This window comes from Pestalotiopsis fici (assembly GCF_000516985.1).
Source record: "Pestalotiopsis fici W106-1 unplaced genomic scaffold PFICI_Scf_14, whole genome shotgun sequence".
In the NCBI taxonomy this organism is placed as follows: Eukaryota; Fungi; Ascomycota; class Sordariomycetes; order Amphisphaeriales; family Sporocadaceae; genus Pestalotiopsis; species Pestalotiopsis fici.
Genome location: NW_006917104.1, coordinates 281,222 through 292,892, shown reverse-complemented (window position 1 = coordinate 292,892; position 11,671 = coordinate 281,222). Strand labels below are relative to the sequence as shown.

Here is an 11,671-nt window from a genome sequence, read left to right as displayed (position 1 = left end):
GGACGGTTAATAGGGGCCTGGCTATCTACTCATTGAAAGGGGAGGGTTTATACCAGAGCACATCTTTTGAACAACGCATTTGGTGTGTGTGAATGTACTATACATGGTTTGTCGTTGTTGTTGTTGTTGTTGGTGGTGGTGGTGGTGGTGTATAGTTCCACAGATGCGTACATGCAACACGGAAGATCCGCACAGGTGTCGATGCGGATGGAGTTCAGTACCTGCGGCGTGGTGCCTGTTGAAAATCAGGCCAACCAGAAGAAACAGGACGCGGGCCCGGAAAGGGAGTTTTTTTTTGGGCGAGAGGCGATCATTGTTGCTTTGATGATATCCCCACGGCTTGGCCGAGCAATGACAATATATTGCAAATGAATTTTGTTTATGCATCATGTAATGATGAGTACTATTGGTTCTTTAATCTCGGTCGTTCCTATCAATCTATCCTTTGATGCAAAATGACAGTAATTCAGCTTGATTGGTGATTGTGATTCTTGAGCAAGAGAGCTGGAAAGTCAACTACCTGTGTATTATCACTAGCCTCACGAAGCCACTGAATAGTTGCCTTTCCATTCTCATTTGATATCTGTTTCTTTCCCAGAATTATTGGACAAGGCTGGACCTGTCTGCATATTACTGCTTCGAATGCCTTGCATGTGAAAAAGAAAGAAAAAGTCGTGAATGAGTTGAGCAATTCGCGGCAGCAATCTTTGCAAAAGTTGTAAGCATGTCCAGTCACCTTCAAAACACATGAATAAAACATGCTTCCTTGATCAGTAGATTATCGAGAGTGGCATCGTAGTAAGACAGAGAGCATTGATGGTACATTATATTTCTGCCTCTGGATTACTGCCGTGCATACAAGATACTGCCATCTAAGATATATGGGCAGAATTTCGGTCGTTTGGTGTAACTCTTATAACCAATACTTGCCAGTATGACTGTTGCTTATTCAGTCGTCATTACTGATACACGCCAAGTACTGGTCTTTTCGCCTCCAGGCAATAACTCAAGACGAAACCTAAGCAGAAGCATGATGGCCAGGCTTGAGCTCCTCGGCAGTCGTATCTGCCACTCCGAGCTTTTCTACATCCTTGCCGACCACCGAGCCTTCGAAGCTGGGCTGCTCGACATCTTGAGCGGCAGTAGTGGCTTTCCTTTTGCGCTCCCACATGACAAAGCACTGGATGACGCAAACGCAGATGATGGCTGCAATGGTGAAGCCAAAGGTGGAAGGAAATCCCTTGCGAAACGTGGGCCCTTCGACCTGCGGGAAAATAAGGATGGGCAACCACGCGGCCACAGCATACTGGAAGCCGTTCATGGAGCTCACCACCAAAGCTCTCTCCTCGTTGTTGTCGGCGCAGATCTCGTTGGCCCAGGTGTAGCTACAAAATTAGCTTCATTCATATAATACAGTGGCCAAGACCTACAATATGGCAGTCATTAATTGAACGCCGCTTGTCAAAAAAGCAAATTCCTTAAGCTGAACACTGGCTGGCCAGAATGCCAGTATACCGGTTGGCAAAAGCCCAAAAGTCTAGCATACACTGTTAGTAGCCATGATCCATAATGCAAAGCATTTGACAGATTGAACTTACAAGAGGTCCCACGATAAAGGCAAATCGAGACCCCGTGTAATCAGACAAAAATCCCCACTGCTCGCATATCAGCAAATCGTCGACGGCCAAAACAAGCACACATCAACCCACCAGCACAACGCAGAAGCCCGAGATGAGACTCGTGCCTGTCGGAATGATATTGCGTAGCTCGACGGAGAACCCCTCAGCCTTGAGCCAGATGGAGAAGTAACCGCTATTCTGGCAACTTGTACCATACAGCTGGATGACTCGGCGTCAGCAAGGAGTCAAACTAGCCAAATTGTGTTTCTACTCACCACATAACCAAGCACCAGCAACGGCCAGCCTGAATGATCAAAACTTATTAGCACACACGATAATAGCGTTTTTCTGACATGAAATGATGAACCTACGCCATCCTCTCAACACCTTGAATACTCTCTTCAATGTCAGTGGAGCTGGCGGCGCCTTGCCAGCGTTTTGAGCCCTCTGCACACCTAGTTCCTTTTCCTCGTTGGACAAGAAGAATGCCCTGGTCGTGTGTGGTGTGTCTGGGAAGAAGAAGGCTGTGACAATTCCCACAGGTAGTGTCATGACTCCGCAAATAATGTAGAGCCATCGCCAACCGGCCATGCCGTGCACGCCATTGAGATTTTCGTATACCGCCGCTTGCTAAGGATTCTGTAAGAGAATGCACATTGAGGTTACTCAGAGGACGAGGTAGGGTCTTACTAAGTAACCGCTGAATGCGGTGCCAACAGGTGCAGTCATGTGCAATATCGCGACTCGCTTGGCTAACGATCTAGTTAGCATGTGCTGCGTATGCGCTGATTATTCATGCTCATGACTCCAACATACCTAATTCCGTCTTGGTGTACCAACTTCCGAGAACAAACAGCATACACGGAAACCACGAGCTCTCAAAGAAACCAATCATGAACCTAAAGACATAGAGCTGCGTGTGATTTCTCAGACCGGCCTGGGCAAATGTAAAGCAGCCCCAACCAATTTCCATGAATGCCAACCACCAGCTGGGTCGAACACGCTGGATAATCAAGGTACTGGGGATCTGCATGATGGCATAGGCGCAGGTGTAGGCAGTCTGGGCATAGGTATACTCATTGCCGTACATTTGCAGGTCTTCCTGCATTCCGCTGCGAGGAACCAAGTCCCGTTAGTCTCTTGTTCACCACAATCAAGCAATATGCTCCTCGGGTGCTCACCTAACATAGGCATTGGTGATGTTATTCTGGTCCAGGTATTTGAGCTAGAGGCAATGTTAGCAAGTGAGAGAAAGAGTTTCTAACATACCTAATAATAATAATACGTACGAAGAACCCAAAACATCCAATTGTCAAGATGGACCAATCCAATTTTCTGAGAAGCTTTCTCTCTTCTGGACTCTTCAAATGGGTATCCGTATCCCATATGAAGGAGCGGAACTAGCATTTCATTAGATCAAGGTCATATTATCAAGTATACTCCCAAACCATCACTCACTGATTTCCTAGGCTTTTCTTCCGTGACTTCGGCCATTTTGCTCACGGTCAAGACAAAGAGACAAGACAAGATGATAGTCGATGCGGAGAGTCAAGATGGGCACATCTCACGATAGATAAAGCAGACGGCGTAAAGAGCCAAAACACTGATACTACGTATCTTGCATACCATGCTTCTTGGTGGGGAAAAACATACCATCCATCCCTCGCCCCCAAGACCAGACTAAGCCAAGAGTATACAACTTGCGTGAGCTTGCAATCGCATGCGATAGCAGGGGTCGCGCACGCCATTCAAGAGCCAGAGATTGGCCCAGAAAGCAAAACCCCTCCTCCACGGAGTACACCACCCGTGCAGAAATTCCCTGCGGTAACCCGGTCACCATGATATCCATCTGACTGATATGTAGCTAGGCGGGCCCCGGTGCCGCATATATTGAGCTTGCCTCGGCGCCTCTGTTCCGATGGAATGGGTAGAGCGCATCCGGACCAGCAAGGCATGAGAAAGACGTGCTTGCACGGGGGTATTTGAACATGATGTTTCTTTCCCATTTTCTGTTTGTCATTTTATTGATCATCTGTGTTGCTAATGTTCTCGCCAACAAGGTCTTGCTGGGTTCCTGACCAGGTGCTTTGGCAGAGACCATCTCTTCGTCATGTTTGAGGTTGCGGTCGGGATCCGGCAATACGGTAGCGATGTGAGAGGAGGAGATAAAGGTGCAGCAAATTGTTCTCACGCGACAGTTTCACGGACCCTTGTACGTTGGGTGATTTGACAAGCCTATTTGTAGGCTTTTTGCATCTTTTAATATCAAAAAGTGGAGGTTTTAAAGATGATAAATAGAATGCAGATTGAGTCAATGCCTCGAGATTTAAACCAGTGCCGCCGCGATCCAAGGTTGGCCAATACAAGAACAAAGTGATGAGATGCATCGTCTAGCAGGAATCTACCTCAGCCATGCCGTGTAAGTGACAGGATCATTTGCATTATCTTTGCAACTCCATTAAATTGTGGGCTCAAGTCTATACTAACTGAACTAGGTCATGTAGATCGTTTGATCCATAACGGCTCTCCATCATTGCTGTCAGAAAGCGAGAAACTCTCAAGTGGGCAACCTACATATGCTGGAACACAAGTGAAGAGTGGATTTGCACTCGAGCATTGGTTGAACCAAAAGTCATGTCTTACTCCAACAGACTCTGTCTCCCTCCATGCTATTTTCCCAGTGAAAACTTGAAATGGAGTAATGGTTCGCACATCAATTAGTCAAAACTTTGGCTTGAGTATTGCCATTGTACAAACATGACTCACCACAGTTCAAGGCAGCGGACACATGCGCAAGATTATCAATGTTTGTCAAGTACCTGCCTGAAGAGACAGATCAATCATTGCTGCTGCTCATTGCACTCTTATATGAAGTAATGCCACCAGGGAACCTCATATTTTGCGCCCAAGGACAGATGAGGTCATGTGTACGAGCCAACAATATGGGATATCCGATGTGGAAGCTTCACATTGCAACAGGCGCAATGAATGTTGCACAAAAGGCAAGGCCATTTGGGGCACAAACTATAGGCGTGGCAAGTTGACCTGGTTTAACTTGTACCGACGGGCTCTGGCCTCGAGGAGAAGATGAGCTTGTGTTTGACAATTTCCACCACCTCGAGATCCTCGATTTTGTCCTCCGCCGCAGAGTCTGTCGTCTCGTTGCTACCAGGGCGTCTGCGGATAATGGCCATGGCCTTGGGCAGCTTTTTTACTTCGCCAGTGAGTCTCTGATGTTGGCCGACGTACAAGTGGACACGCTTCATCCACGACGTATTGGACGGATCCAGAGCGTTGGGGTTGTAGTCCGGGAAAGTTATACGGCCAATAGGTATTTCTGGTGCTTGTCCCTCCATTTCAGGGTCTGTCTCTGGAAGGTTGATGGTGCCTTGCAATTCCAACAGTGCCAGCCCCGATGGTGTTTGGATGAGTTGAGGCAAGGGATTGAAGGTGAGGCTGGTTGCAGCCGCGGGACGTGGATGAAGCTTGATAGAAGATGCCATGGTTTGCACTCTGAAAGAGAGTTGGTGTTGAGCGAGTGTCTGTGCTTCTCTGTCCTCTTTGGCTGACTGCCAAAATCTGCTTTGCCTTTAATTGTTCTCCTTGTTGTACCACAACCCTCGGCGCCTCTTTATTTACGCCGTTGAAGCATCAATAATGAGTTGCAGCGAGTTTCATTGACCTAGATCCAATAGCAGATCGGTGAAAGTCCGGGCCTCTAGCCGTGGACGCGACGTGCAGAGTCGAATAGCGAGTCGATAAGAGGGATACCTAAGCAAGATAAGGATAAGACTGGCCGATGAGAGAGCACTGGCGCATCTGAATAGCCCCACTTCGAGCAAAAAGAGTACGTACCCAAGAAGCTGCAGCGGCTAGAGACAAAAAACCCTGAAGCACAGACCAGGCCCGAAAAATAGAGCCCACACAATTCAGATTTCTCTCAACTCTGGTGTGGTCGTGGTTTTCCGTGATACACCTCCGACTTTTCGCACTTCTCGACAAGCACCACCGACTAACCCAACAGCAAGTCGCCCACCCACAGCTTCCGTCAAGATGAAGTTGAACATTTCCTACCCTGCCAATGGCAGCCAGAAGCTGGTCGAGATTGAGGACGAGCGTAAGCTCCGGGACTTCATGGAGAAGCGCGTACGTTGTTGCTGTTCACCGTCGAATTTTTTCTTCAGAACCGTCTTGGGGACATTGTTTCCAAGATTGAGCGCATCCACCGCCAACTTGCCCTGCCGCCTACCTGCCAGCCAGCCAGAGAATCAACTCAGATCGAATTCTGCGAAACGATTGTCAAGAATCTTTGAGAGAGCAAAATTTCATACGCCGCAGACGCTTTTGCAATAGGTGGAGCAACATTAGGAGTTGGGGAAAATCCAGAAAAGCATCGGTCGATTCGCATCTCTCTATGGCAACGCAGATGGGGGCAGGCGCAATGGCAGGATCAATGATGCTCGGTTCTGGCATTCAAGCAAGAGACGACCAACAATACTAACTGATACTCTGAACAGATGGGCGCTGAGGTCCCCGGCGACAACCTTGGCGACGAGTTCAAGGGCTACATCTTCCGCATCACCGGTGGTAACGACAAGCAAGGTTTCCCCATGAAGCAGGGTGTCATGCACCCTACCCGTGTCCGCCTTCTGCTCTCCGAGGGCCACTCCTGCTACCGCCCCCGCCGCACTGGTGAGCGCAAGAGAAAGTCCGTCCGTGGCTGCATCGTCGGCATGGACCTTTCCGTCCTTGCTCTCGCCGTCGTCAAGCAGGGTGACGCCGACATCCCCGGCCTGACCGACGTCGTCCACCCCAAGCGTCTCGGACCCAAGCGTGCCACCAAGATCCGCCGCTTCTTCTCCCTCAGCAAGGATGACGATGTGAGTGACCGTCCACCACAACAGCTCGTCATCGCCTGCCCGGTCGTTGCTGCTGCAGGATGAGAGAGATGAATCCTTTGCAATGATACCACCGGGCAGAGTCTGAGATGCGAGGTGATGTACAAGGGATACACAAGAAAGCTGTGCTAATGGAGAAAATTTTCTAGGTCCGCAAGTACGTCATTCGCCGTGAGGTCCAGCCCAAGGGTGAGGGCAAGAAGCCTTACACCAAGGCCCCCAAGATCCAGAGACTGGTTACTCCCCAGCGTCTCCAGCACAAGCGCCACAGAATCGCACTCAAGCGCCGCCAGTCCGAGAAGGTCAAGGATGAGGCTGTACGTTATTTTTCCCTTGGTCAAAAGTTTGTTCTTCAGTAACTAATCTTGTTCGTGTTCAGGCTGAGTACGCTGCCCTCCTTGCCAAGCGTGTCTCCGAGGCTCGCGCCCAGAAGGCTGATGCTCGCAAGAGACGTGCCTCGTCCCTGCGCAAGTAAGATGTCTCTCTACATGGCGTTGGGTTAGGTGTCTCGCTTCCTTCTGGTTCTCTTGCATTGCGGAAAGGGAAATGAACATTCATGACAAAACGGACAAATAAAAAGTTTTGTCGGCTTGGCTTAATTAGTGGGTACCATTACTTGAGGTATGGTTTCTAGTAACCCCTGATAGCTAGATCATGAGAAGATGTAATTTCTCGGCACAAAATAAAGGTTGATGATTCCCGATGATGCCCACTTCAGTTTCTGTCTACCTTGACGTGATTGTCTCCTCAAATCTTTCGAGACTTCACCATTTGTGATCTCACCAATTGTATTCTCGTCTTTGTTTCCAACAGACCACCTCATGTTGTATCCACTTATCCATCCCAGGGTGACTGGACTCCCAAGATGATATTCAGCAATATTTAGTGAATCATGCATCTGTATTCCTTGCCCACTGGTACATGGACTGAATTTTTAGAGAGCGTTGATGTTCGGCCACCAATTCATACGACTCACGAATGTCCTATTTCTACAACTGCCTACTCAAATGCGGAAAGGTTGATATGCTGCTTGCTTGGGGGTGGATCGATCGAGACGTTCACCATGTCGATTATCATTTTTACTCGTCCATACCTTTATTGGTGCGACAGGCTGGAGGGCTCGCTCAACTTTGTTCGAAAATACGAGTTGAATAGAGGAAACCTCCAGGAACGAATATGCATACCTCAGTCACAAGTTGAAACACAGCAGCGAGAGAATGAACTTGCAATCCTTCTATCAAAGGGGTGAGTATTGGAGCCGATGGAACCTCATTGGCTGTGCGGGTGAAAATTGCAGTGAAATAATCTCGGATGTGGAATGTTGAATTCTCTACTTTGCCGTGTTATATCTTGACAAATTGAGACCATGCATTTTTGTAAAGCGCCTGCTGGAGAAATTTGGCATTGCCTTGATCAACCTGCCTCTTCTTGATCGCTTAGTCTTTACCAGAATACACTCGCACATAATACGCCTATACCCAACAGCATACATTATTTGCGTGCTGAATGCCTATACGTACGTATCTTGGAACGATAGAATTTGTGTAACTTGTGTGATTGAGACTTTTCTCGCATTTATCATGCTCCAAAAGCGTTGTCGAGAACAGCTGGTCAGTTATTGTTAAAGGATTTCTTGAATTCATTAGCAATACTAATACTAGATGAATCCTTCTCGAGTGCATGTAAAAGGACAACATGTAACTTTGTTTGTTCTGATGTGCCAGGTCCTCTCGTTGCCAAGAGGTGAACCATGACCAAGATTGGCATACATCATCTACATGCGTGTTGCTAGAATTTGTTTTAAACTCAATCTTGTTTCCGCTTGTCTAATGTTGTGCTCTGCAAATGGCACTTCTGGAACTACTACATCCCACCAACCTGGAGACATGAGTTATGTATTCAATGATCAATATCGCCGGAATGCAGACAATGCCAGTGAAATCAAATCTTACCCACCCCCCAACTTCTTACTTGGCTTTTCTATGCTCCAATATCAAATGACAAACCAGTACTTCAACATCTACGTCGGACAGCAAAAAGGGGGGACAATCAAGCAATGATGTTTCCTTTCTTTTTCTCTTTCGCGATTTTAAAAAACAAACCAAAAAAACTCCATTGAAGAAAGAAAAGGAGGAAACCTCAAAAACCGATACCAGTCAAGTTACCTGAGCGCCTGAAAGTTGGCCCTCTTGGCCAAGCCCTTTGCCCTTTCCCACACAATAGTGCCAGATCCCTAGACAGGCGCATGCGTGAACAGGAAACTGACACTCTCGCCATTGTGCGTTCTGCGGATGGCCTCGGCTAGAGTCGGCGAGACGTCAATTACTCTCAGCTTCTTGCATTGTTGCTCCTTTTCGCCCAGCGGCACCGTGTTGGTGACGACAATCCGCGAGAGGACGCTGTTGTTGAGAATGTTGATGGCGTCGCCGCTGAGGATGCCGTGGGTGACAATGGCTACAACCTCGGCGGCGCCATTCTCGGAGAGGACCTGGGCGGCCTTGGCGAGGGTGCCGCAAGTATCGGCCATGTCGTCGACCAAGATGGCAACCTTGTCCCTGACGTCTCCCACCAGCACCATGCGGCCGACAACGTTGGGGCGGGGGCGCTCCTTGTGGATGAGAGCAAAGCCCTTGTCGAGGCGATCGGCTATCGAGGTGGCCCTCTTGGCACCGCCGGCATCGGGACTGACAATGACAATGTCCTCGTTGCCCAGGTTCTCCTTGATCCATCTCAAGACGCTGGGCTCGGCGTACAGGTTGTCGACAGGGACGTTGAAGAAGCCTTGGATCTGGCTGGCGTGCAGGTCCATGGTGATGACGTGGTTGCATCCGGCCGTGACCAGCATGTTGGCAATGAGTTTGGCGGAAATGGGCGCTCTGCTCTTATCCTTCTTGTCTTGTCTGGCGTAGGGAAAGTTGGGAAGGACGGCGGTAATGCGGCGGGCGCTGGCGGTGCGGCAGGCGTGGATCATGATGAGAAGCTCCATCAGACCGTCGTTGATGTTGTTCGGGGCCGTGGATTGCAGGATGAAGACGTCCTCGTCTCGGACCGACTCGCCGACGGTGACGGATGTCTCTTGATTCGAATAGTTGAGGCACATGGTCTTTGCGATCTCAATGCCGAGCCTAGAGTAGGGGAGAGGTTTGTTTCAGCTTCCCGCACGTTTTTGAATCCATCCCCAAAGCAATCCAACGTCGTGATGTATTGGGATTATCGGCTGCCTCTCCAAGCACACTTGAGAGTTTGTGAGAGGCATAGTCGTTGACCCCAGTCCGCTACAGCTCAGTGCTGCAATATCTTTTCGTTTTTCCCCCCCTCATTGTGCAATAAAGGCCAAAATGAAGGGCGCAAGGAATGGAGAGAATTCAGAGACCTACCGATCAGCTACGGCCTTGGCCAAGCTCGGATGGCTGTTGCCCGAGAGCAATTTGATCTCGTTTGCCATGTCGCCCATGGTGAAGAATTGCTCCAACTAGGTGAGCAAAGATTGATCGGTTGATTTAACGTGTGCCGCCGCCGGGAAGAAAAAGAAGAAGCAATTTCCCTCCCAAGTAATCGCTCTGTAGCACAAGCGCTAGAAGGCGGCGATAGGCGGGATGTGCAGAGTCGAGTGACACGAGCTTCCACGGATGTAGACGACGGACGATCCTATTGGGGTTCGATTACAGGTGTAGGAAGATTGTGCGACCCGTCTTGGTTCTTTGCGCGGTTCGTGGTTATCGATGGATTGCTGCTACAGTAAGTGGCAGTGGAGGGGTTCCAAGTCTCTGTCGACGGGAATATGCGACTTTTCTGGTCTTGTCCAAGATTCGTTGCAAAAGAAGACGGGAATAAAGTAAGTAAAGTTACTCAAATTGCCCCCTTTGCAAGCAATATGTTAATGATCCGTCGTGTCTCTTTTGGCTTGTACGAGTCAAAATGAAGGTGTTGGTGAGAAGCCCTCAAGACTTGCGCCTGAATCTTATCGTGAGTGACAAAAAGTTTTTGCTGGAGCTACGGAACGAACCACATGCACTTGCAGGACTTGATGGTTGGTTCCCGCTTCTGGCCGCTGCCCGCCTTATGTAGATCGCCTTTAGGCCTCGTTTTTTTTTTTCCCTCTTGGGCCTTACTCAACTCGCCGGCCCCAAACCTTCTTTCTCTTTCTCTCATCCCTTTACTCACTCTTTTACTTCAAGAATGCGGGGAAGGAAAAAGGATTGATTAAATTAAATCTCTTCAGGAGGAATGCTGCCGTACTCGTGCGGACCAAATTCCGGCCTTATTTATTATACATATTCCTACTATTCTTTCCCTGTCCCGTCACATGTACATATTTGAACAAAATTGATTATTGCGGGGTAATTGCAAAGAAGGCACCGTACCCTGGGTAGGTACTACACTACTACCATGTGTGTAGCAAGCTCATGCGGGCTGTCCAATTATCGATAAGCCTTTTGAAACACTTTCCAGAGAGAAACAGAAAAAGGTCCAAAGTCCCTGAGAATCTTAACATGTCGTCATACCCAATCTTTCCTCATGTTACTTTCAACCTACCACGAGTAAGAGTACGACAAAAAATCTATTTGACCCCGAAAGATGATGTCAAGGTTGATTACTTACTTGGCTTGATACAAGCTTTGCTCACCTTCCTTGGCGCTTTATTGCAAGGATGGAGACTGGGTGGCCTTTCGATACTATAGCAATCAATTTTCCTGCTTACTGTTGTAAACATGAATGGATATCTCTGTCATCCTGCCAATCAGTCCGAAAAAGGCCACAAAACATCTACTAATCTCTCATTCACAATCTCAAGTCTGGCACCATTTGTGGGCACGCAATTTTTATCAAATACCTAGACTGCGATCTATTCACATCTATTAACCTTAGTCTGCATGCTCAGAGTCCTAATCTACTGATAGATGCATGGGCGAGGTTGATCATGATCCAAAGCGAGACCGAGACCAGGACCAAACGCTGAGCAGCCTGCACTCCGCTCAACGTGGCTTGAACCTGGCCCGCCTTGGAAATCCTCCAATTCTCGTGCCGCGTGCCTCCATGCCATGAGCAGACCAATAAACCAGGCAAGGAATAACAAAACACTTGCGTAAAACAAACCATTGCCAAATCATCTAAGCAGCATGTGGGCCGCCAAACAAAAAATTCATAACCATG

At 48.5% G+C, this 11,671-nt stretch overlaps 4 protein-coding genes across 4 annotated transcripts; 1 reads left to right on the top strand and 3 right to left on the bottom strand.

Moving 5' to 3' along the window:
* Positions 1-1,018: 1,018 nt before the first annotated feature.
* PFICI_14917 (uncharacterized protein) lies at positions 1,019-3,113 on the bottom strand (the record flags this gene model as incomplete). The annotated part of the gene is made up of 11 exons (XM_007843498.1): positions 1,019-1,385; positions 1,431-1,537; positions 1,599-1,655; positions 1,710-1,838; positions 1,895-1,923; positions 1,991-2,249; positions 2,310-2,371; positions 2,436-2,731; positions 2,801-2,844; positions 2,909-3,019; positions 3,078-3,113. The coding sequence occupies 11 exons, from the start codon at positions 3,111-3,113 to the stop codon at positions 1,019-1,021; spliced, it is 1,497 nt and encodes a 498-aa protein (XP_007841689.1).
* Positions 3,114-4,669: 1,556 nt separating this feature from the next.
* PFICI_14916 (uncharacterized protein) lies at positions 4,670-5,122 on the bottom strand (the record flags this gene model as incomplete). The annotated part of the gene is made up of 1 exon (XM_007843497.1): positions 4,670-5,122. The coding sequence occupies one exon, from the start codon at positions 5,120-5,122 to the stop codon at positions 4,670-4,672; it is 453 nt and encodes a 150-aa protein (XP_007841688.1).
* Positions 5,123-5,672: 550 nt separating this feature from the next.
* Positions 5,673-6,992, top strand: PFICI_14915 (40S ribosomal protein S6-B; the record flags this gene model as incomplete). Its single annotated transcript, XM_007843496.1, has 4 exons — positions 5,673-5,765; positions 6,137-6,499; positions 6,667-6,834; positions 6,897-6,992. The coding sequence occupies 4 exons, from the start codon at positions 5,673-5,675 to the stop codon at positions 6,990-6,992; spliced, it is 720 nt and encodes a 239-aa protein (XP_007841687.1).
* Positions 6,993-8,750: 1,758 nt separating this feature from the next.
* On the bottom strand, positions 8,751-9,971 carry PFICI_14914 (Ribose-phosphate pyrophosphokinase 3; the record flags this gene model as incomplete). Its single annotated transcript, XM_007843495.1, has 2 exons — positions 8,751-9,642; positions 9,895-9,971. The coding sequence occupies 2 exons, from the start codon at positions 9,969-9,971 to the stop codon at positions 8,751-8,753; spliced, it is 969 nt and encodes a 322-aa protein (XP_007841686.1).
* Between the last annotated feature and the right edge of the window lie 1,700 nt (positions 9,972-11,671).